General features: G+C 44.4%; 1 protein-coding gene across 4 annotated transcripts in view; it reads left to right on the forward strand.

Moving 5' to 3' along the window:
• The window catches only part of LOC145349855 (diacylglycerol kinase beta-like), a 534,763-nt gene that overhangs the window by 463,222 nt on the left and 46,315 nt on the right, over window positions 1-25,226 (forward strand). For all 4 annotated transcript variants that reach the window (XM_080198449.1, XM_080198452.1, XM_080198451.1 and 1 more), the window contains one exon: window positions 15,854-16,055. In XM_080198449.1, the coding sequence (XP_080054575.1) occupies window positions 15,854-16,055 (202 nt within the window). The remainder of the gene's footprint in view (window positions 1-15,853; window positions 16,056-25,226) is intronic.

Genomic DNA, 25,226 nt, shown 5'->3' on the forward strand with positions numbered 1-25,226 from the left:
GAAGATAGGGTTGATGAGCAATGCACAAAGGGGCAATGTCACTCTGATGTCTTGTGGTATCGCCCCCCGGTGAGTATACTGCTGCTACAGAAATAGCATTCTCAATGGCTCCTGGATAGAGGCAGCTTCTTCTAAAAACACAGTAAATTTATCTTCATTGGTGACTAGATGCTGCAGCTCAGTTACAGCTTCAACAGCAATTAACACACTTAGTGCGGACCATAACTGAAAGCATTGTATGGCACAGTACTGAGTCATTGTGCAGTATGTTCTATCAGACTAAAATAAAATATTGCATGTATTTCTGGAACAATGCCCTCATTAATTTATGCCAGTGTAAGGTCATTAAAGTTTCCTATTTTTGTACAAGAAAGATAGAAAACCAATGTAGAATTCCTGCAGTCCAGAAGGAGGCCACTCGGCCCATTGGGTCTGCACCAGCCCTCTGTTAGAGGAGCTTACCGAGGCCCTCCCCCACCCTATCCACACATTTACCCTGGCTGATCTATCACCTACACATCTTGGGATACTAAGAGGCAATTTAGCATGGTCAATCTCGACTGGCGCATCTTTGAGCTGCGGAAGAAACCGGAGCACTGGGAGGAAACCCACGCAGTAACGGGGAGAACGTGCAAACTCCACACAGACGGTGACCCGAGGCTGGAATTGAACTCTGGTCCCTGGCACTGTGAGGCAGGAGTGCTAACCCACTGTGCTGATTAGATTCTCGTATCCTTAGTTCAGAAAATCTGTTAGGAAACTAGTTGAATTCAGATTTCACATATGATGTGCAAACTATTGCCCAAGACCAAGCCATAAGAAGTTATACCACAATATGGATAGTTACATACGTTTCCTGCCAGTTTTTATTCCTTTTCCTTTTATGGTGGTGACTCATGCTGAGGTGCAGGCTCTCATCTGCTACGTTAGAACACCATAGAAATGCTAATCACGGAGGAACTAGAGAAAATTGACGTACTGGTAATGTAAGAGATACTGAGTTCGGGGCCAAGGTTCATTGTGGGTGGGAAGTACAGACATTGAGGGGGAGGTTGAGTTTTTTTTTACACTGTACACTGTGCCTATCTAATGCTGTCAATTGGGCTGGAATTCCATGAATCCTGTTGGATCGAAGAGCGAAATGCCGGTTGGGGTGAGGAGGGGTTGGGGGGTGGGGGGAGGGTGCATGGATCGTGACGTGGGAGGCACTATTTGAAATGCCCAATGGAGCAGTTGAGCTTGTTGAAGAGGGACTTGTATCACATTTCCATTCCTCTGAAATGGGATTTAAATGTTAACTTGCAAATTGCAGGGAGGTGGTGGGGTAATGGTACCGTCACTAGACTAGCATTCCTGAGATCGAGGGCAAGATCTGGGGACCCAAGTTCGAATCCCACCACGACAGATGGTGAAATTTGATTTCAATAAAAATCTGGGATTAAAAATTCAGTTGATGGATCATGAAACTGTTTTCAAGTGTCATTAGAAAAAAAACATTTGGTTCACAAATGTCCTTTGGGGAAGGTCTAGCCTACATGTGACTCCCAACAACCTCCTCTGCCTGCCTCAAACCTGGAGGGCTCCAGCACAAGTGCTTTCTCCATAGCAACGGGTACTGGAGGCAGACCAGTCACTGACAGAGGTACTGAGGGCAGCCCAGTGGTTAGCACTGCTGCTTCACAGCTCCAGGATCCTGGCTTCAATTCCTGGCTCAGGTCACTGTCTGTGTGGAGATTGCACATTCTTGTCATGTCTGCGTGGGTTTCCTCCGGGTGCTCCGGTTTCCTTCCACAGTCCAAAGATGTGCAGATTAGGTTGATTTGGCCATGCTAAAATCGACCCTTAGTGTCCTGAGAAGTGTAGGTTAGAGGGATTAGCGGGTAAAATATGTAGGGATATGGGGGGTAGGGCCTAGGTGGGATTATGGTCGGTGCAGACTCGATGGGCCAAATGGCCTCTTCCTGTACTGTAGGGTTTCTTTGTTTTATGATCGAGTGCCTGTCCTGAGAAGAACCCCCAGATGCTGCAGGAGACAATAGCATCTCCCTATCAACTGGAATTGGAGGAATACCTGGAGAGTTTAGGCCCAGCTCTCCCTGCATAGAGTTCAAGGCCATTGCAGTAGATGGCAGAGCTGTGCACAGAACAGCAGCCAGAGTGTGATTGTTGGATCTGGCTTTCAATGAGCCTCTACATGGTGAAAGCCCAGACACCCAACACAGAGCAGAGCTCCAACTCCTGTGTCATCCTCACAAGGCTGATCATAGCGTTTGGCTCTCCCCTGTCTGCCAGACGCAACTCCAACAGGACAACACAAACAATTGGTGTAAAGACCATCCCAATCACTCTTCCTATTCATGTCTGATCCGCACTTTCTGCCTAGCCATGGACACTGAGCTCAAGGCATCGCGCTGTATTCCAATCTCACCATCCACACCAGCTCAGCTACCCTCCTCTACAACCAGCTTCAGAGCCTTGTAGAAATCTGGACTCCAGAGCAAGAAAATACCTGTTAAAGAATAACTGTATTGGCAAAACCTGCAATCACTAATTCAAAATGCAATCTCACAAAGTTTATTGGGCGATAAAGATTGATACGTATTATTTCACCAGCCGTGTCATGGAACAATACACAAGTTCAGTACCTGTGGGCCTGTCTTCCCCAAGGATCCCAGGACACCGGGAGTCTTTTCTTGGTTCCTTGATCCTCATATCTTGCTTCACGATGTCCTGAGATTTCAAGTTTGCCATTTTAACTCTAGCGTACGCACAAATCTCTTTACTGCTTGAAGGGTTCAATCAATTTGTCAATTAACCCTTCTCCCCCCGAAACCCCTCCCTCCATACTCTCTCCTCCTTAAACACTCTCCCCCCAACACTCTTTCCCCCCCCCCAAACCCCTTCCCCCGTCAAACCCCTTCCCCACATACCCTCTCCCTACACCGACCCTCTCACTACCCCGAGCCTCTCCTATCCCAACCCTCATCCCCACGACCCCCTCACCTAACCCCCTCAGGGGCATAGGGTCGGGGGCCCCTCACCCCGACCCCCTCGCCCTCTGCCCCCCTCGCTACGACATCTTCTCCAGAGCCTTCAACATATCATTGATGAAGACGAACATCTTGCCAAGGCCATCCCCACACCCCCACTTCTTGCCTTCAAACAACCGCACAACCTCAAACAGACCATTGTTCGCAGCAAACTACCCAGCCTTCAGGAGAACAGTGACCACGACACCACCCAACCCTGCCACAGCAACCTCTGCAAGACATGCCGGATCATTGACGTGGATGACGTTATCACATGCGAGAAAACCATCCACCAGGTACACGGTACTCACTCTTGCAACTCGGCCAATGTTATCTACCTGATACGCTGCAGGAAAGGATGTCCTGAGGCCTGGTTCATTGGGGAGGGCATGGAGATGCTACGACAGCGGATAAATGAACACCGCTCGACAATCACCAGGCAAGAGCATTCCCTTCCTGTTGGCGAACACTTCAGCAGTAACCTGAAGATTACCTGACCTTCGGGTAATTGTTCTCCAAGGTGGCCTTCATGACTTGACAGCGCAGAGTCGCTCAGCAGAGACTGATAGCCAAGTTCCGCACACATGAGGATGGCCTCAACCGGGATCTTGGGTTCATGACACTCTATCTGTAACCACCATGACTTGCCTGAGCTTGCAAAATCTCACTAACTGTCCTGTCTGGAGACAATACACATCTCCCTGACCTGTGTTTAATGCTGTCTCCACTCATATTGTCTGTATCTTTGAGACTTCATTACCTGTAAAGACTCACATTCCAACCATTATTTTGTAAATTGAGTTTGTGTCTTTATATGCCTTGTTTGTGAATAGAACTCCCACTCACCTGACGAAGGAGCATGAGGCGCTCCGAAAGCTCGTGGCCTTTGTTACCAGATAAACCTGTTAGACTTTAACCTGGTGTTGTGTGACTTCGTACCCTTGTCTAAATCAACGGAGATCAAGTAGAAATGTTCGAGAGCTTCAAGTTTCTAGATGTCCAGGTCACTAATAACTTGTCCTGGTCCGAGCACATCGATGCTATAGTTAAGAAAGCCCACCAATGCCTCTACTTTCACAGGAGACTAAGGAAATTTGGCAAGTCTGCTACAATTCTCACCAATATTTACAGATGTATCATAGAAAGCATTCTTTCTGGTTACATCACAGTTTGTTATGGTTCCTGCTCTGACCAAGGCTGCAAGAAATTACAATGGGTCATGAACGAAATCCAGTCCATCATGCAAGCCAGTCTCCCAACCATTAACTCCATCTACACTTCCCGCTGCCTTGGAAAAGCAGCCAGCATAATCAAGGACCCCATGCACCCAGGACATGTTCTCTTCCACCTTCTTGTGTTGGGAAAAAGACACAAAAGTCTGAGGCTGTGTACCAAACGACTCAAGAACAGCTTCTTCCTTGCTGCTGTCGTTCTTTTGAATGGCATTCCCACGGTACTACTTTGCATTAAGCTGATCCTACTCTACACCCTAGCTATGACAATGACACTTCATTCTGCACCATCTCCTTTCCTTCTCAATGAACGCTATGCTTTGTCTGGATAGCGCACAAGAAACAATGCCTTTTACTGTATACATGTGACAATAGTAAATCAAATCAGAAAAGGGGTGAGCTTAGAGAACTCAACCAGCCTGTAATTCAGCACAGTTCTGAGGCTTCACAAGGCTGCATTGGCTGGGTAATCTTACAGGCAGTGGCCCCACCCACCAAACAGGACAACAGGGTGTAAAACAAAACCAACATAGATACCAGGACGTTCCAACGGAGGGGCGCCTGGGATGTTGTTTCCAATGCAGTTAAACAGGACATTTCAAGTGTTTCTGCAAGTCAAACAATTTTAGTCAAAGTGAACACTAAGTACTTATGAAATGCATTCCATCCAGAAATAGAAAGCCAAGAGAAAGGCAAAACTACATAGTTCCTACGAGAAGTTGACATTCTTAATCCAGACTATTGGTTAGTTACACTTCAAGGCTTCGATACTATTTTTAAAATTGATACTGGAGCTTTTTAAATCCAAGCTGGGCATCCAGCATTTATTGTGCATCTCTAATTGCCCTGGTTCAGAGGGTATTTAAGAGCCAACTACATTGCGGTGAGTCTGGAGTCACATTCAAGGACAGCAGATTTCCTCCCCTCAAGTATATCAGTTAACCAGATGGGTTTTTATAGCAATGGATTCAATAGACTTATCATTCCAGATTTATTTTTCTTCATTTCAAACTCCACCATCTGCCATGGTGGGATTCGAATCAGAGCGTTACCCTGGGTCTCTGGGTTACCAGTCCGATGATAACACCAATAAGCTACCACCTCCCCAGTTAAGGATTGTTATTAGAATTTGCGGATGAGCTCAGCTGGTTTCAGCCAATGGCACTTCATCATTCAGTCATCAAAATACAAGATCCAGGCAGCATAGACCTTTCAGTCAAAGGCAGGATTATTGCTCCTTTTCATTACAAGGGTTAACAGATTGTCTATTTTCTATGTTCTATAATCAACATACATCCTTGTTGAGTAGTGATGTTGGCATACTCCTAGGAATCTCAGGAAAACAAAAGGATTATGTTTATCATTTGGATGACTCACTGTCATTTGTAGAACAAGCTTCAACCTTTTACTTAGAACCAGTGGCAAGTCAGCCGGTAGAAGCTGAGAACATTTCTACACTCAGCGGCTAGTCTCTTTCTTTCACAGAAACACCATGTACTAGACAGTGCGGCACGGTGGCACGGCAGTTAGCACTGCTGCCTCCCAGTGTCAGGAACCCGGGTTCAACTCTGGACTCGGGTGACTGTCTGTGTGGAGTTTGCACGTGCTCCCTGTGTCTGCATGGGTTTCCTCCAGGTGTCCCAGTTTCCTCCCACAGTCCAAAGATGTGCGGGTTAGGTGGATTGACCATGCTAAATTGCCCCTTAGAGTCAGGGGAACTCGCTAGGGCGAATACGTGGGCTTGGGTGGGATTGTGGTCGGAGCAGACTTGATGGGCTGAATGGCCTCCTTCTGTGCTGTAAGGATTCTATGGTATCTATGACTCTTTGATATTTATGAGAGACTCTGAGCAATGATTGGAGTAATTAACCTCTCAGTTCTTCATGAAGTAAGGCCAGAGGTGGCCGATGCGGAAGATACTGCAGCAGACGGTGATTGTCCACGTGGAGACCTGCTGGATCTGCATTGGCTCTTCTAGAAATCGATGAAGCAGAATTCTTCGCTGTATTGAGTGACCTGGTTGGGGGTTGAGATCTGAGAGGATGATTAACCTTTCCAATCGACAGATGCACCGTATCATCTCCCTGCTCTCTTTTTAGAGGAATCGGCCATGTTTCTAGCGACTGAGCAGCATTCCATGGGAGGAGAGTCTAAAACTAGAGGGCATAGCTTTCAGGTGAGAGGGGAGAAATACAAGATAGTCCAGAGGGGCAATTTTTTCACACAGGGAGTGGTGAGTGTCTGGAACAAGTTGCCAGAGACAATAGTACAGGCAGGTACAATTTTGTTTTCTAAAAAGCATTTAGACAGTTACATGGGTAAGTTTGGTATTGGTATAGAGGAATGTGGGCCAAACACAGTCAATTGGGACTAGGTTAATGGTAAAAACTGAGCCTAATGTCAGTTTCCACGCTGTAAACCTCTATGACGCTATGAGATCTAAGTTACAACGAATCTACCAATGTATTGTCTGTCTCCTATTGTCCATGTAGACTAGCACAGAGAATGCCTTGCCAGAGTCCTTGGAGAATCACACTGCTAAGAAGCTGATACCTTCTGTAGTGAGAGGCAATTGTGACCCTGTTAGGAAGTTTTAAGGGATTTATGTGTATATTGTAAACATTAGCAATAAGATATAGTGTTAAGTTGGTTTAATTTAATATTTCTATGCCAGGATGGGTAAAACCTACAGTTAGATTCATATTGGTTGAAGATATTTATATGTGTGGGAGTTGGTTAAGTTCCAACTGTGTTTGTATTATGCTTAGAGAGGGCTACAACGTGAAGAAAATTTAAAAAAGCATAAACATGTGAGTGTCACTTAACAAATGGAGGTCATTTTAAGGAAAAAAATGGTTTATAAATTTTAGCTGGATATATTACCGTTGGAAATAGGACACTGGGGAATGAACTTCCCTCAACTTTGCCAGGAAAAGCTGGACAAGACAAGGGAATTGCAAAGATGCAGCCTTCCTAAGGAGCAGCCCAGATAACGAGGGGCTTGGACAGAAAGAACCACAGAATGATAAATCGTAGAATCTCTACAGTACAGAAGGAGGCCGACCGAGATTGCACTGACTCTCTGAAACAGCATCTCACCAAGGCCCACCACCCTGGAACCCCGCACATTTACCATGACTAATCCACCTAACCTACACATTGCCCGGACACTGAGGGGCAATTCAATGATTAAGACGACTAAAGTTGAGTGATAAAGACAAAGATATTGTTCCGTTGAATTCAGGGAAGGATAAACAAAGTGTTCTGAGCTAAAGAGGCAATAGCAGTAACTAGATTTAAAGTGGGACAGCAGACTTAGATGCCATTTTAATGCAGTCTTGGAATTAAGAGTTGAAGTAATTGTGAACAGTTTATGCAGCAGTCAAGACAAATAAATCCTAAGGGGGTTGGTGTAAATCCTGGACTGGAATTAGTGTTAAAAGTGGAGCAGAAGCGCTGTTTAAAAGAATCATTTGAAAAATGTGGACTGGAATTTGGAATATAAAACATAAATGGGAAGCGTTATTATGAACAAAGATTTTAAAACATGTTTTTGGGAGTGGAGTTGAGAAATTCTCGTGTAACAATCATCTGGGGGAATTCTGAGGAGAAATCCATACAGATGATATCTTGAGGTTCAGAGTCTAGAGTGTATTTGACCACAGTCATCTTGTATGTTTATAGGGACATTGTGTTACAAAGACCATTGTAGTTTAAGAGATACTTCATAATCTGTGTTAATCTTAAACACTGTGTATTTGTTAAAGCAAGGAGTATTATAATCCAAGTTTTTCATGATTAATAAATGTTTTTTCTTGTTGTTAAAACTAATCAGCGAACCTGAGGTTCTATTCCTTTACATTGCATGAAAAAAAATTACAGTCTTTTGAGCCAGAGTTCTTTTCTGGGATTTTCTCATCTAGTTATAACACTAATTGGGATTGTAACACGACCATACTTCAGTTCCAGTTGGAAGTCCTCTTCCCTCCAGAGCTGAAGGTCAGGACAGAAGCTACAATAGAATCTCTGGTACTCCGGACACTGTAGACTCCTGTGCAGCAGTTTTGTCCCTGAGTTAATTGACTTACAGGAACTTTGTTTCATTATAGAGGATGAGGCTGACTTGTCTCCGTGTCTCAGCAATTGTTTACAGTGTCCAGAATAGAGCAGCCTCACGCAGGCTCACTTACAGAATTTAACAGTTCTCCCAAAGTATCACTGCCAACTTGGATAGGCATGTGTTCCTGCATCCAGGAGCATATCTCTCTTTGTGTCTGGGCAGTGAATGCATTGATTCATTAATGTTGCAAAATATGTTCCCTCATAGGAATTCCCAATATGACTACTGCTGACCAGCCAGATCCCAAGACCACTAGTTTTAAACTAATGACATTTACCACCATGCCTTTTGGTAACTTTGCTTGGCTAAAGTGAACAATACATTTAAAATATCAGGACATATGTTTTAAAATCATAACTACCTGTTTTGATTTACTTAAATGTAAACTGTTTGTATCGGCTTGTCTAATAATCATATTTAACTCCTTACTGATCCCTTTTCTCTGAAAGACTGCGTTCTGCCAATGAATCTTGTTAGCTGGTTAGGAATCCTCTTCTCCAAGGAGGAAACCCACACAGGGGTGGGTGAACATGCAAACTCCGCACAGACAGTGACTCAAGGCTGGAATTGAACCTAAGTCCCTGGATCTGTGCGGCCCAATTATGGGACCTTACTATCTGCTGGATGCCTGCATAAGGTTAACTGAATTCAGAGCAGACAGGGCAGTCTATGTCTATTCTTTAATTTAACTAGCATTGCCAAATTCTCATGTATGTCATTACCTTGTTGCTAATTGGAATTAGAAGGTTGTAGGCTTTCTGATTGTTTTACAGTGCTTGTAAAACATTGAGAAAGAACTGATGCTGAGCCTCAATTCTATTCCAAACTGTAATGAGTTAATTTTTTTGTCAATTATGCAAACTCCACACAGACAGTGACCCGAGGCCGGAATTGAACCTGGGTCCCTGGCGCCGTGAGTGCTGCTGACCAGTGTGCCACCATGCTGCCAGATTGGTGAACCCCAGCTGCAGGACACCCAAACCTCGCAGCAAGTTTTGTGACACTAATAGTGTTCTTTTGGTTGTTCTCTGAGCAGGAGTGTTTTTGACAGTGGAAGGTAGACGTTGCTCATTTTGTTACATTATCACCGTACCTTCCGCCAGACATTTGGGAATAGCATTAGGGCAAATTCCGAACGGTAGCCAGGTGTTTCCCCAGAGGAACTGATAGGAATAGCCAGAGGTTGAGTTATCCTGAACATGTCCTGGCAACCAGACTGACATTCCCAGAGGGCCAGGAAGGCCTATTTAAAATCCTTTTAGCTGAGATTTGGAAGATTGCCAAAAAATAATATACTAATGAAAAGACTTTTTTTTTAAAGCCTTTTTGATAGCTTGCAGTTCATTTTTTTTAATTCAACGAATTACTGAAACATTGTACTGTAGCGTTGTTCAGACATGCCCACATTCTCACACCACACATTTAATTGGCTGTCTCTTTGCCAACAACAACTGCATGGATTGTAGCAGGTTCGATTGGTTCAAAGCTTGCCAGGCATCTTGTTAAACCTTTTCCATCTGCTGATGGTAGCGCAATAGATAGATTTTGTTGAGACTCAATAAATCTTATCATAGAAGACCAGCCAGGAGGAAATGTATTTGAACTGGAACTGAGTACAACTGATGTTGTGCAATTCTCTACAATACAAAAGTGGAATCAAAGAGTGTGCCATTCTCTCTTCATTGGTCCAAGGAAGAAGTAATTCAATGCAGAAATGATACAGTTGGGAGACCTACCAATACAAAGGTCTCCAAATCTTCCACTAGGTTCTGGTAAGTCAGGCAAAATTGTACAACAAGTTTCCTGCTATGACATTCTTATTACAATCAGATCCCTCCATTACACAGCACCGCCTGGGATAACTAGATACTTCAGCCAATTGGATTCGCTCCACATGATAAAACAAATGGCTAAAGGCAGTGGAGACTGCAACCACTGCAGTCCTGGCAACATCCCAGCCATAGTACTGAAGACTTGTGCTCCAGATCTAGCTGTACCCCTAGCCAAGATGTTCCAGAACAATTACATCTACCCAGCAATGTGGAAAATTGCCCAAGTTCAAGTCCAAAGCTGTGCAAGTTAGGTTGATTGGCCATGCCAGGAGATTAGCCAGGTAAATGTGTGGGATTATGGGAATACGGCCTAGGTGGGATTGTGGTCTGTACAGACTCATGAACTGAATGGCCTCCTGCACTGTAGGGATTCTTAGTATGTGCTGTTCACAAAAACCAGGACAAATCCATTCCAACCAAATCAGCCTCCTCTCGATCACCAGCAAAGTGATGGAAGTTGTCATTGACGTTGCTATTGAGCACGGACACTCAGCAATGACCTACATATTGATGCTAAGTTTGAGTTCTACCGAGGACACTCTAAACCGCCTTCATCCAAATATGGACAATAGAGCTGAACTGAAGGGGTGCAAGTGAATGCCCTTGACATCAAGGCAATGTTTGACCAGACTTGACATCGAGAAGCCCAAGTAAATCTGGAGTCAATGAGATTTGTAGGCAAAATTCTCCACTGGTTCATGTCATACTTAGCACAAAGGAAGTTGTTGGAGGCTAAACATATGATCCCACACATTGCGGCAGGAGTTCTTTGGGATAGTGTCCTAGGTTGAACCATCTTCAGCTGCTTCCTTCCATTTTATAAGGTCAGAAGCGAGGATGTTCGCTGATGATTGCACAACGTTCACTGCTATTTGCAATCCGGGCCAATAATCAGCTAAAACCTGGACAACAGTTCAGGCCTGCACTGATAAGTGACGAGCAACATTCACACACACACGTGTCAACAAGAAAGAAATTAGCCATCTTCCTTTGACATTCAACAGCAATACCATCGCTGAATCCTTCACTATCGAAAACTTGGAGGTTACCATTGGCCAGGAACTGAACTGGACTAGCCAGATAAATAATGTGGCTACAAGAGCAGTTCAGACACTAGGAATTCTGAATGTGGAAATGCCCGCTTTGGACTTGGGTGGGCACAGTAAAGAGTCTCACAACACCAGGTTAAAGTCCAACAGATTTATTTGGTAGCACAAGCTTTCGGAGTGCTGCTCCTTCATCAGGAATTCTGAAGTGTGTAACTCACCTTCTGATTCCCCAAAGCCTGTCCTTCACCAACAGTGCACAAGTTAAGAGTGTGATGGGATACTCTCCACTTGCCTGTATGAGTGCAGCTCCTATAGTTGGGCACCATTCAAGAAAACACTGCCTGCTTAATCAGCATTCCATCCAGCTTAAGCATTCACTCCCTCCACCACCGACACACAGGGGCAGCATTATGTGACAAATACAAAATGCACTGCATCAATTCACCAAGGCTCGTTTGATAACGCCTTCAAAACTCTCAACCTCTACCATCTAGAAGGAGAAGGGCAGCTGATCGGAACACCACTTCCTGCAAGTTTTCCCCCAGTCTGCACACCATCCTGACTTGGAACGATATCACTGTGCAGGATCAAAATCCTGGAACTCCTTTCCCTGTAGCACTCTGGGTCTAACGGCACGACATGGACTGCAGCGGTTCAAGAGGATTGTTCACCCACTGCCTTCTCAAGAATAAATGTTGGCCTTGTTAGTGACACCCACATCCTAAGGTAGAAGAGAATGAAACAAATCTTGCGAAAAATAAATGGAGAGTGATACACAAGCACTTTCCTTAACCCAGACATTTAAAATCAGCCAATATGGAAGCGACTGAAGTAAAATAACTCTTTTGGTTGTAACAGTAATAATTTTTTGGTGCTAATTGTATGAAATTCTTGGTTATTTCATAGGATAGAATTTCAAAGTCATCATTCAACATGCAGTGTGTTTTTCCAAACATTCCTTTATTAATTTTACACAGAGAACAAACAGTAGGTCACCACTGTAATACATCTCATCCAAGTATTGGAATGTTAATGTCAGACATTCTCTCGAGAATACTAACCCTCTCACACACATGCACCTTATCCACCATCAAAAATTCATTGAAAACAGAAAGGATAAAACCAGACAAAATCCTAACTCATGAACATCAAATACTGATGCACAATCAACACTTCCATCATATTTTACAAACAACAATCCATGAACTCTTGAACGTTAAAATCAAACCCGCTCCTTATCTTAGTAGTTCCATTAATTTATCCATTGTGTACTTGAGCTTTGTTGACCATGTTTAATCACAGTTCGAATGATGTGGGAGTATTGTATGTGGCATAGAATCCCTACAGTGCAGAAGGAGCCCATTCGGCCCATCAACTCTGCACCAACCATAACCCCACTCATGTCCTATCCCCATAAACCCATGCATTTACCCTAGCTAGTCCTCCTAACACTAAGGGGCAATGTAGCACGGCCAATCCACCTAACCACATGTCTTTGGACTGTGGAGGAAACTGGGGCACTCAGAGGAAACCCATGCAGGCACAGAGAATGTGAAAATTCTTGCACAGTGACCCAAACCAGGAATTGAACCCGGAATCCTAGCGCTGTGAGGCAACAGTGCTAACCACAGTGCCACCGTGTCAACATGGGTTAAGAAGAGGGAAAATAAACACCTGATTCCTGGTTGCACTTCAATGTCCTCTTGCCTTAAGTGTATGATGTGGACTTCAGATGTAAATAGGATTGGCTATGATATCGCCTGTGAGGCTCGAACATGATTGTTGCCTTCTTAAGCTAAACAGTATAATTTTCAGTTTTCTGTACAGTATTGCCTTATTGTACTGTGTGGAGGACCTTTTACTTTCATTCTTTTGTCCGTACCTGAAGGACAATCCACAGATGCCACCTGTTCCCATCAGTTTGTCATCAGGTGCTGATCTCCACAGGGGTTTCAATCTCTGGATGGAATTATGGTTGATCTTATGCAAATGCTTTGAGCGGAAAGGGAGCAAAAGAGAGTCTTCAATTTTGGTCACATTTGCTCTGTGAAGGGCCAAATGAACGTTGAGTCTTGTTCTTGATTAAAGTTCGGTGCTTAACCTAGTTTCAATTTATATCCCGTTTAGAATTTGGGAAACCTTAAGAGGTGAAATTGGTCTGTGCTAACTTTGCTGGAGTAAACAGGCTGCCAGTTTGTTGTCAATCATTTTCCACAGTGGCCTGAGAGAGATTTTATTTGCACCTCCGCCTCAATGTTACGCAGGGCAGCACGGTAGCACAGTGGTTAGCGCTACTACTTCACAGCTCCAGGGTCCTGGGTTCGATTCCCGGCTCGGGTCACTGTCTGTGTGGAGTTTGCACATTCTCCTTGTGTCTGCGTGGGTTTCTTCCGGGTGCTCCGGTTTCCTCCCACAGTCCAAAGATGTGCGGGTTAGGTTGATTGGCCGTGCTAAGAAATTGCCCCTTAGTGTCCTGGGATGCGGAGGTTAGAGGGGTTAGTGGGTATAGTATGTAGGGATATGGGGGTAGGGCCTGGGTGGGATTGTGGTCGGTGCGGACTCGATGGGCCGAAGGGCCTCCTTCTGCACTGTAGTGTTCTATGATCTAAGACCTGTGAATGTCAAAAAGCTTGTGACATCCCACTCCATGGTCAGTCAGTTGATTCCAGTTAGCTAGGGGTTCTACAGTCGGTCAAAGCACCCATAATTTAAGGACTTTTATGAGCAGCACGGTGACACAGTGGTTAGCACTGCAGTCTCATAGCTCCAGGGACCTGGGTTCAATTCCAGCCTCAGGTGACTGTGTGGAGTTTGCACATCCTCCTCTTATCTGTGTGGGTTTCTTCCGAGTGCTCCAGTTTCCTCCCACACTCCAAAAGATGTGCAGATTAGGTGGATTAGCTAAGGTAAATGCATGGGATTACAGGGATATGGAGGGGGGGTCAGGGCCTGGGTATGATACACTTGTCAGAGAGTCAGTGCAGACTTGATGGGCCGAATGGCCTCTTCTGCACGGTAGGGATTCTATAAGTAAAGTCAGGCTACCTATCTCACATGAGTAGTTCCTATTTGAATTGGTCTTGATTTGCATAGCACAAGGACAGAGTTTTGTTTTGTAGCCAGTGCTTTTTATTCATGTGAATAATTTCCTGGGCAAGATACTGGGTGGAATCGTGCCTGTGGAATCACATATCAGAATGTCTGTGCCTCTAAGGGAGATACAAAAGAGAGCAGAATTGGATTCACACATCTTGGTAATAACACAAATTTTAATGATAAAAGTCTTCAGGAACGAAGGAGACCTTATTGTTGAACAAGTGGCTCTTCCACAATGTAGGGTGTTAAATGGTGCTAGCTCTGAATTGTAAAATTTATGCTGGATGATTACAAATTTAGTATGTTGAAAAAAAGAGGGAAATCCTATCTCAGTTGGGTTGGCGTATTACATTTCAATGGTCCTTCTTAGCTGGAAACCCTGCGTGGTAGCAGGGAACCACCTGTAAAACCGTTGGCCACAAAATTTTCTCCCAAATCTCTCAGATTACAAGACCTACTGAAAATAAAATTCAGACCTGCAGTGAAGTCAAAGACGGCTTGTTGTAGCTTCAATAATGAACGATTTATTATTAATATATTGTGTACGCAAGACAAGGGTCTGACAGAGCTAATACACAAGTCTACTCTTCTCCTTCCTGACTCCAACTGAGGTTCCTCCCCGTCCCGGGACGCGCATCCTTGCTCCCAGTTGGTTCGGCTTCCCGTGCAGCCTCTCCTGAGGGTCCATCCTGATCACATGGCCCTCAAAGCATTGCCCTTTGAAAGGGCCTCATTACCACAGGACATAATTTGTAAACTTTGGTCTGAGGTAATATTGTGGTGAAAATTAATCTCCTTTGAATATTGTTTATTAAATACTAACTTTGAAAATTAGGAAAACCTTTCTTATAGCATCCATTACCAATTTCATGGAATTGAGAAGATTTATTCTGAGGGCCATAGATATGGCCTATTGCTCCATTTATTTATATATAATTGAATTGAAGATTTTTTAATTATTTGCCCTCGTGTTTAAATTATTGTTCCTATTTTATTAACTTCCTATTATTTGCATTTATTATCAATCCTAGTCTGAGGAGGAAAGTAGAGGCAACCTGATCTCAGGTATCTGTTTCTGCCACGTTGGAAACGTGGGTTACGAAAAATGGCCCAAATTGTTTATCCTGTCACTTTTCCGTTCTTCTTTTGAGGCACATTCCAGACGTCTGGTCTCTCTGAATTGTACTTTAGTTTAGGAAATCAGCTGAAGATGGTATTGCTACCAATCAGCTGCATCTTTCAAAGGTGATGACCTTAAAACTGTTTGGATTCATTCGAATTATATTTAGATCAAAAGAGCCTAACATTTTTTCTTTGTGGATGAAAGCCAAATGGTTGACATAAAGTAAGAATTGTGCAAGTGTTCCTTTAGTCCAGCCAAGGCCAATTGGTTGATGATCAGTGGTATGGCAGAGTGTATTCTGTGCCTCCCTTTGGTCTTTGGAAGATTGGGTTAAGCAGTTTAGCATGATGCATTATGATTTATATCTTCCAGTGTGATGGTATTGTCCTTGATCTAAGTAACACGTCACTGGAAGGAATTGCAATCCTCAACATTCCTAGCATGCATGGAGGCTCCAACCTTTGGGGTGAGACGAAGAAGCGAAGGAACTATAACCGGATGAGTAAAAAAGTCCCAGAGAAACTCTTTTCAACAACAGTGACAGACGTGAAGGAGCTGAAGTTCTGTGTACAAGGTAGGAAATTCATGTTGTGTGCCGTTTAACTCATGGGCTTGCATTGGTGGCTCTGCCACCAGTTCATCTTCAAAAGTGCTGTGAAACATTTTAACTGTATAACTGTTGTAATTAACATGTGAGAAAAGCATGTCGCAAGCAGCAGATCATTTGCGAGCCCATTCAGATATTCAATGTCAACAGGTTCCATGAAACCCATTCAAAATATAATTCAAACATGTATAACGGCAATTTGTTTGCAGTCCGCTATTGGACTTCCAATTTGTTCATTTTTTGTTCAAGTATCTGACGTTCAACCCTGAAACAGCTCTTGAATCCCCTCCTCCTAAGCTCTGGAACCCCCTCTCTTAGCCTCTCTGCCTCTCTAATTTGCTCACCTCCTTTAATACACTTCTTAAAACCTTCCTCATTAACTAGGTTTTTCATCATCGTCCCTAATATCCCCTGATTTGGTTCTACTTCATGTTTTATTTTATAATGGCATTGTGAAGCTCTTTGGGGCATTTCATTACATACGAACATTCGGAATAGGGGTAGAGATAGGCCATTCAGCCCCTTGAGTCTGTTCCACCATTCACTAAGATGGCCATTGATCTGTTTGTGTTTCGAGTTCCACATTCCTATCTATCTCTGGTAACCTTTAGTTCCTTGGCCTAACAAAAATCCACCTACTTTCACCTCCCACCCCTCCACCTCCACCTCCTTCTAAGGCAAAGAGTTGCACAACCCTCTGAGAGAGAAAAAAACTTCTCATCTCTGTCCTAAAGGGATGACCCTTAATTTTGAAACAGTGCCACCTACTTCTGGATTCACCCACAAGAGGAAACATCTTTTCTACGTTGAGACTGTCGAGACTGTTCAGGATCTTATCTATTTCAGTTAAGCCACCCCTCACTCTTCTAAACTCCAGTGGACACAAACCCAGTCTTTACAACCTTTCCTCGTAATACAGCCCACTCATTCCAGGCATCAATCTAGCAAACCTCCTTTTGAACAATCTCCAACGTATCTACATCCTTCCTTAAAAAAGAGGACCAAACCTGCACACAATATTCAAAACATGATCTCACCATTTCCCCTGGTACATGAAGGATAACATCCTCAGTTTTATGTTCGACTCCTCTGGTAATTAAGGATAGCATTCCATTAGCTTTCTTAATTACTTGCTGTACCTGCATTCCAACTTTTTGAGTCATGCACAAGAACACTTCGATCCTCAGAATTTTTTTTTGAACTTTATTCCAATCCAATCCAATCAAATTACATCTAATTCAGAATCCCAACAAGTTGGGACATTCCTGATCCAAGCTGACAAGACAGGGCTCTCGCGTCCTGTTTTGGGCTCGATCTACATGATCCAAGCTGATTGGAGTAGGTGTAGCTCCTCCTCTAAGGCGTGGTCTCATTTGCATCTTAGCCAAAAGGCTGAGATGCCGCTTTTAAAAATTGCTTCAAGTGAAGCTGAAATGTACCTAATGACTTCAACCAAGCGCAGCATGTCAATACTACACTTGATCTTAGCCAAAAGGCGAGGATCCTCAGAATACTGCAGGTGTTGTCTGCTGAAGTAACGCTCTGTTTTTTATTCTTTCTGTCAAAGTGAATAACTTCACATTTTCCCACATTACCCTCCATCTGCCAGATTGTTGCCCACTCAACCTATCGATATCCATCTGCAACCTCATTACACCCTATTCGCAGCATACTTTCCTACCGACCTTTGCATCACCTGCAAGTTTAGCTACCACACCTTCACTCCCCTCACCTAAGTCATTGATGTAAATTGCTAAAAGTTGAGCCCCAGCCTGCCAATCAGAAAAAGACCCATTTATGCATGCTCTGTGTTTTCTGCCAGCCAGCTAAACTTCTATCCGAGCTAATATGTTACCCCGCTACGCCATGAGCTTGTATTTCCCACAATAACTTTTAATGTGGAAAACATGCTCTTTTTTATTATTTTGTAATTTTTATTACATTACTGTGTTATATAAATACAAGTTGTTGTCAAAGGCTGGTGCACTGCAGTGCTGGCAACGAAGGAAAAACCAAAGCAAAGTATGATTCTCACAGTAAGCAAGTAAATATACTATATGCTGTGCCTGATGTCAGCATTTCTTTATTTTCTTTCCTAATCTTCCTAGTTATGAAATGCTAATCAAACATTAATGGAAATTTGCTTCCACTCAGGGAGATCCTGAATGCCAGTAATTAAGATAACGAGACATTTTCTATCTATCTAACTATATAGAAACTAGGGACAGGTGCAGCGCCTGCTTCACTATTCAATATGACCATGACTGATACTCTATCTCAATGCCATTAAAATCTAAACATTCATCCATCTCTTTCTTGAGTATACTCAGTGACTTGCCCTCCACTTCCTTCTCTGCTACAGAATTCTATAGATTCACCATCTTTGAGTGAAGAAATTTTTCCACATCCCAGTCCTAAATGGACTATCCTGTATCCTGAGATTGTGTCCCTTGGTTCTGGATTTCCCAGCCCGGGAAAACGCCCTCCCTGCATCCATTCTGTCCAACCCTGTTACAATTTTATACGTTTCAATCAGACCTCCTCACATTCTTCTAAATTCCAGTGAATACAGGCCCAGTCAAACTAACCGGTCAAGCCACTTCACCCTGCACATTACACATTAATAATTAATATATAGACGGTAGAAATCATTATTAGCTGTTGAGCATTTTTGTTGTGCTTCTGTTCTATGATTCACTGATCGCGATTGCTCAGATGGACCATGAGTGTACAGTGGCACAGTGGTTAACACTGCTGCCTCACAGTACCAGGGACCCCCGGATTGGATCACTATCTGTGCAGAGACTGCACATTCTCCCCATGCCCGTGTGGGTTTCCTCCGGGTGTTCCAGCTTCCTCCCACAGTCTAGAAGACATGCTGGTTAAGGCGCATTGGCCATGCTAAATTCTCCCTCAGTGTACTCGAAGAGGTGCCGGAGTGTGACGACTAGGGAATTTTCACAATAACTTCATTGCTCTGTTAATGCAAATGTTTAATGGTCAATAGTTATCCCTCAATCAACATCACAAAACAAGAGATTACCTGTCATTGTCACAGTGAGAGCTTCCTGTGCGAACTTAGCTGCCAGTTTTCCTATGTTACAACAGTGACTACACTTCAAGAAGTACTTCATTGGCTGGAAAGCCCTGTTGGACGTATGATGGTGGTGGAAAGCACCATATAAATGGAGATCTTTTGACAGCATGTTTACAGAGAAACCATCTCCTTTGGTGAGGAATCCAGGGCAAGAAACCAACCTTAAAATTACAGCTGGGCATTTTCAAATGAAATCAGGAATGGACTGGATTCTACTCTCTTCGGGGGGTGGGGTTGACCCCCCCCCACAAGCTGTCTCTGAAATTTTGGGCCCGGTTTTACCATCGCTTTGCTCCCGTTTTCAGACGTGAAAACTTGGTAAAAATCCAGCGTGAGGCAAACAGCGCAATCCGCTGCCTCTCTGCCTGAGATCGGGGAGGGGAAAGGGGGCCGCGATCGGGGTCTGGGTGGCAGAGGGGTTGGGAGGATAAGGGGGTCAATAATGTTGTGTGGGGGGGGGGCAATGTCTGTGGGGCCGGGGGGGAGGGAGGCATTATCCAGCCTGGGAGGGATGCGGCTGGGGAGCGGCATTCTGTCATTCCTCTTCTGTGCGTGGAGGTGCCGATCGGAGCTGCAGGGTTTCAGGCACATCTAGCCCCGCTCACAGGTTTGTGCCGCGCGAATCGGACTCGCTGATATTTGCAGGCAAACTGCGCATGGGGGTGCCTGAGAATGGGTCTAAAAGTCGGATCTGAAACACTCCCAGTTTCAAGTCTGCCCAGCACTTAGAATCCAAATGGTGAAATAGGACCCTTTCCGTAGGGGCAGAGGAGGCGTTGGTAGCCTGATCGCCTTTGTACCTGTTGAGGTCCTTAGGTAGCCGGTCAATGGTCACCTACTGACCTCATCCTATCCCACTGGTATTTTACCTGTGGTGGGTACAGGCCCACTCCATGCAGGAAGCCCGGCAGCTTTGGCTGCACAGGAAAGTATCAACTAAGGGGAAGGGGGGGGACCTTCTTTGTGGATGACCTTGGCCCATTGGAGGCTCGGCTCTCCTCTCCTGGCCAGTCCTCCTCTTTAACCCTCTCCCAGCCTCTTGAACCCATCCCTCCATCACCCCCTTTGCTGAGGCTCCCAGCCGCAGACTTCCCTGAGCTCCTCGAGGTGGACGACTGCTTGTAGCCCCAGCAGTGGGCGTTGCTGATGGCTGGCGCTGCTGAAGTGAGAAAGCTGTCGGCCATCCAACTGGCTGGCACATCTCTAAAGCAGGTCTTCCTCCCTCCTGAGAAAGCGCCAGAAGTGTCAGTCTTGAAGTGATTTAACACGGCTCACAGCTTGAGCTCGCTGTAGGATAGCGGTCGGGATAATGGACAGTTCCCGCCATCCCTACCTCTCCCTGAATTTATAGCCCGGGAATGGGAACCATAGCATCCAGTAAAATCCAGCCAAGTGTGTGAAAATCTGAAACTTCTTGTCCCCTAAAGGCAGTTGGTGCTGACGGATTAATTCACGATCAGGAAGGATATTGAGGAGTATGGAACAAAGATAAATGGGGTTGAATTACACAGTCAAGATATAATTAAATAGCAGAGCAGGAGCTGAACGATCTACTCCCATGCCTACGTTACAATGCTGACACATACAAAGTCTAGCTTTTGCTGAAAAACTCTTAAGTATAGTCAGTTTGTCTAGTATATACACTGCCTGGCTTGTGACTCTGAGTGTTAATCCACAATACTGTGATGTGTTTTGGAGCATACCATCATCTCCCACAGGTTCTCTTTTGGGACAGGGAACTTTGTGCAAGGACCAGTGTAATACCGTATAGTGAACGTCATTTTGATGTCACCACGGAGTTACAAAGAGCTGCCTCAATTGTCCATCTCTAGGAGCTAATCTTGTGGATTTTGGGTGCAAATAGTAAATGACTCAACATGGTCCCCACTTGGACCCTCATGTTCCATTCTGCCCACGAGTTCTTGGTTGCGATACTGGAAGGAATTCGGTTCTTGAAGCGCTGTATTCGTCGTGAGTCGGTGCCTCCAGCAAGTAGTAGGCAACAGGGAAAGCACAGGGTGGTGATGGGGAGGAACTCTGTTCCGTAGTTTATGGCATCCAAATGCTTTGATGTATTGCGATCCTGTAACAGACTCGCACTTCCTATTGAAGTGACCACATCTCTTAAAATCTGAGTGCTGCATTTATACAGAGTTTGGTTACATTTTGATCTGACATTACAGTAACTTGTGTTTCGTTAACAGCCTTCAGTATCAAAAAAACGTTGCAAAAAGCTGTGCAGAAGTGTAATCTTAAAATGGATGCCAAGTCAAAGAGCTGTGTTAACAGCTACATTCTGAGGTTGTGGATGTTATGCATCAAACTTCCCAGGGCTAGATGTAATTCGTTGTCACCTGAACACAGTGTAAATCCTCCCATACTAAGAATTGCCGCACTTGGTGTAGTCTTTCACCATGTGTGCCAGAGGTCACGAAGCCAAACATTTATTGCAGTTGAACCTTTGAAGTGGTATTCGATCTACTGCAAAAGTCATTGACAAGTGCGAATAATAGGAAATGCCCTCATGCGTTTTCCTTTATTCTCCATCAGAACTTTTGTACTTCGTCACATGTTGTGTTTCCTGTGTGGTGCCATTTGTTAAATTCAGAGCAATAACAGAGGAGCAGGCAAGATGTTGCTGCACGTCAAAGGCAGAGAGTCTACTGGGCTCAGTGGCATTGATTACACTGGTAGCCGAGGACTGATTTTCATGCAGATTTCGGAAAACAGCTGTGCTGTTCACTTTTAAAATTTGTATCGGGGGATGGAATAACACTTTTTCTGGGGGTTTATGTTTTATTGATGCGAGGATTCCACTCCCAGCGTGGTCCATTGCATCCTGCTGAAAAAGCATTTGTTTGTGCATACAAAGGTAGGCAGTAATGGCCAAAAGGCATAGTCCTTTTCAATACTATCCGCTGGGAGATGAAGGATGGGTGTGTAGCAAGGTGAAGAAATCTGAAGCATTACTACTTTATGATCAGAAAAATTTTAAATGTTTGCATCAAATATTAAATGGAATGGGTTATTTGATATAAAGTAGAGCTCTCTCCTTTCCTCCAGTATTCCACTCTTCTCTCCAAATCCTCACAGAATTAGAAAGGACGTTTGAATGAAGACGGTTCTTTTCTACTCACTTTATCTCATCCTCTCACGACTTCAGTCCTATTCTCGTCCCATTACAGCATCTAACTCCTTTTAATTGGGCCCAGTGTTCTGGCTTTAAGCAATCTTCATGTCAATCAGTGGAGGCTGTTGATCTTGCTCTGTTCAATTAGATAAATATTTCCTCAGATTTAACCTAAATTTAACTTCAGAATCCTGAACTTGTGGCCTAGCACCTATGAAGGTATTCTTTTAGCTTTATGTTCTCCGTCTTGTGTTGTTCAAAGACGCCCACTGTCAAATATCCCAATTCAATGTTAAGGAGCCCTAACTTATGACGTCAACCCTCATTGCTCTTCTCAGCCTTGTTACTTCACTGTGCATTGCCCAGAAAGTCTGCAAGGCTGTGTTACGTTGGGGATGACAAAAATTCTAAGCAGCATTCCAATGTGTCCGGAGCAGGATAATACACAAGAGAGTCATTCCTGGGGCTTTAAACTGGACAGATTGGTCAATATTGTTCAGCTGCCAAACCCACCATCAGTGCCTCAATCACCACTCCCCGTCACTCCTGCTACCCCTTTACTGTCAACCCTGCCATAACCATTATTTCCCCCTACATCTCCTTTGTGCCACTTGGTCACCACCATTATCCTTCACTCCGAAAACAACATCATTCACCTCCTGGCTGCTGTTCCTTTCACAACTTTCCACAACACTGATACTACTTCCCCAGCACCACTCATTCCAGTCACAGTAAATACCATCTACCATCACTGCCTCCGTCCCTTCACCCAAAGACATTATTCCCCAACTCCACTGCATGGTCTCTGCTTCCTCCATTACTGTCAATGCAATACCTCCTTACCATTCAGAGCTCTTTCTATTCAATACATAGTTATAATCAATTTCAATTAATTCTGCAATATTTTTGGTTCAAAGCCATTTTTACTAATGCTAAATTTCTCCATTCCTGGCAGCATCCAAATAAATTACCTCTGTACCCTCTCCAGCTCAATCAGATCCTCCTCTTAGAGTGTAATGTTATAGTCACCACCTTAAGGTCCCTTGGTACACCTCTTAGTTTCCTATCAATAATTGGATGCTCCTTGCTTTGTTTGCCCACCCCAAATGCATCATCTCACCATTCTCAGTCCATGAATTCCATTGGGCACCTTTCTGTCCACCTGACCACCCTATTGATATATTCCTACAGTCTACAGCTTTCTTCAGCACTTTCAAACACACGCCCAACTTTTGTATCATCTGAAAATTTCTTCATTATTCCCCCTATTAATGCCGGATCGTTTATATAAACAACAAAACGCAGGAAACCTTATTCTGCGCTCCGCAGAACCGCACAGGAAACAGCCTTCTGATCATATATTATTAATTGCACTACGCTTCCTGCCACTGTTCCAACTTTGGGCCTAACTTGCTGCCTTCCCTTGAATCCCATGATCTGTTACTTCTCTGACCAGTCTGTCAAGATGGACCTTGTAGATTCCATTAAATGTACCACATCATTGACCCTCTCTTGTTGCCTCCTTAGCGTCAAATTATGTTTGATAACACTCCTGTGGAACCAGCTTGAGATTACTATGTCTGATGCATTATATAAATGCAAGTTCTTCTTCTTATGTACATGATGGATCTGCCATTTAAAATGGGACAACTTGCCCTAGTAACTGATAGAGTAGTTTTTGGGTAAGTTAAACTGTTAAATGGTTGGTTTACTTGGCATGGTGGTTAGTTTAATTGTGCCGGGCAGTTAGACTGAGGTGGAAAATAATACTATGAATTTAAAGATTATCTGCAAAATAGTAAGTGTTAAGATTGCTTTCACTCTTCCAGTCACTGGTTAGTTTGGTATCTACAATATGGATAGGATTTTAATGGTGGCAAGCAAGAATCAGCGTCCAACGTGCAGCCAACAACTCTTGAAATCCCACTGCCGTTTAATGCTTACTCGGGCACTGATTGGCAGTGAGTGGGACTTCCGAATGCCCGGAGAAGGGAGTCGCACCTTTGAGCTGGCCAGGCACGGTGCAGCAGTGGTCAGAAGCGTGCTGCGGTGCCCTGACCGGAACCAGTCCCGGCACGTACGAGATGCCAAGTCCCGCGGGCAGGAGGGTAAGGGACGCCCGGAAGGGAGGGAGGGCAGGGCGGGGGGGTGGAGCTGGTCCTGGAGCGCCAATGCCCTGAGGGGGAGGACGGGACCTTGTGAGCCACACCCTCCTTTCTGCTCGCTCCCGCCAGCCTGAAGATCGAGGCTGGGCAGGGTAAGGCCCTTAGGCGGCCACTTAATAAGTGAATGGACAGGTTGCCTGCGCAAGGCCACAGTGCGTCCAAGTGTGAAATTGCATCTGGGTTGGGCGGGCAGGTTTCTGGCAGATTTGCCATCCGTTTAATTTTACTCTCACCCGCTTTATAGGGAGCAGTAATTCCAGCTCTGTCTTACTCTGATCTATCTACTTGTTCATCTGTCACCCAACACATTTTCACGATTGTAAAAACCTAAATGAATTCGATTTGATTTATTATTGTCACATGTATTAACACACAGTGAAAAGTATTGTTTCTTGCCCGCTCTACGGACAAAACATACCGTTCATAGAGAAGGAAGGGAGAGAGTGCAGAGTGTAGTGTTGCAGTCATAGCTAGGGTGTAGAGAAAGATCGACTTAATGCAAGGTAGGTCCATTCAAAAGTCTGAGAGCAGCAGCAGCAGCAGGGAAGAAGCTGTTCTTGAGTCGTTTGGTACATGACCTCAGACTTTTGTATTTTTTTTCCCGAAGGAAGAAGGTGGGGGTGTGGAGTGAGCTGCCAGATGAAGTGGTGAAAGCGGGCTCACTTTTAACATTTAAGAAAAACTTGGACAGGTACGTGGATGAGAGGGGTGTGGAGGGATATGGTCCAGGTGCGGATCAGTGGGAC

The sequence above is a fragment of the Carcharhinus amblyrhynchos genome, chromosome 11 (genome assembly GCF_965287045.1).
Source record: "Carcharhinus amblyrhynchos chromosome 11, sCarAmb.v2.hapA, whole genome shotgun sequence".
Lineage (NCBI taxonomy): Eukaryota > Metazoa > Chordata > Chondrichthyes > Carcharhiniformes > Carcharhinidae > Carcharhinus > Carcharhinus amblyrhynchos.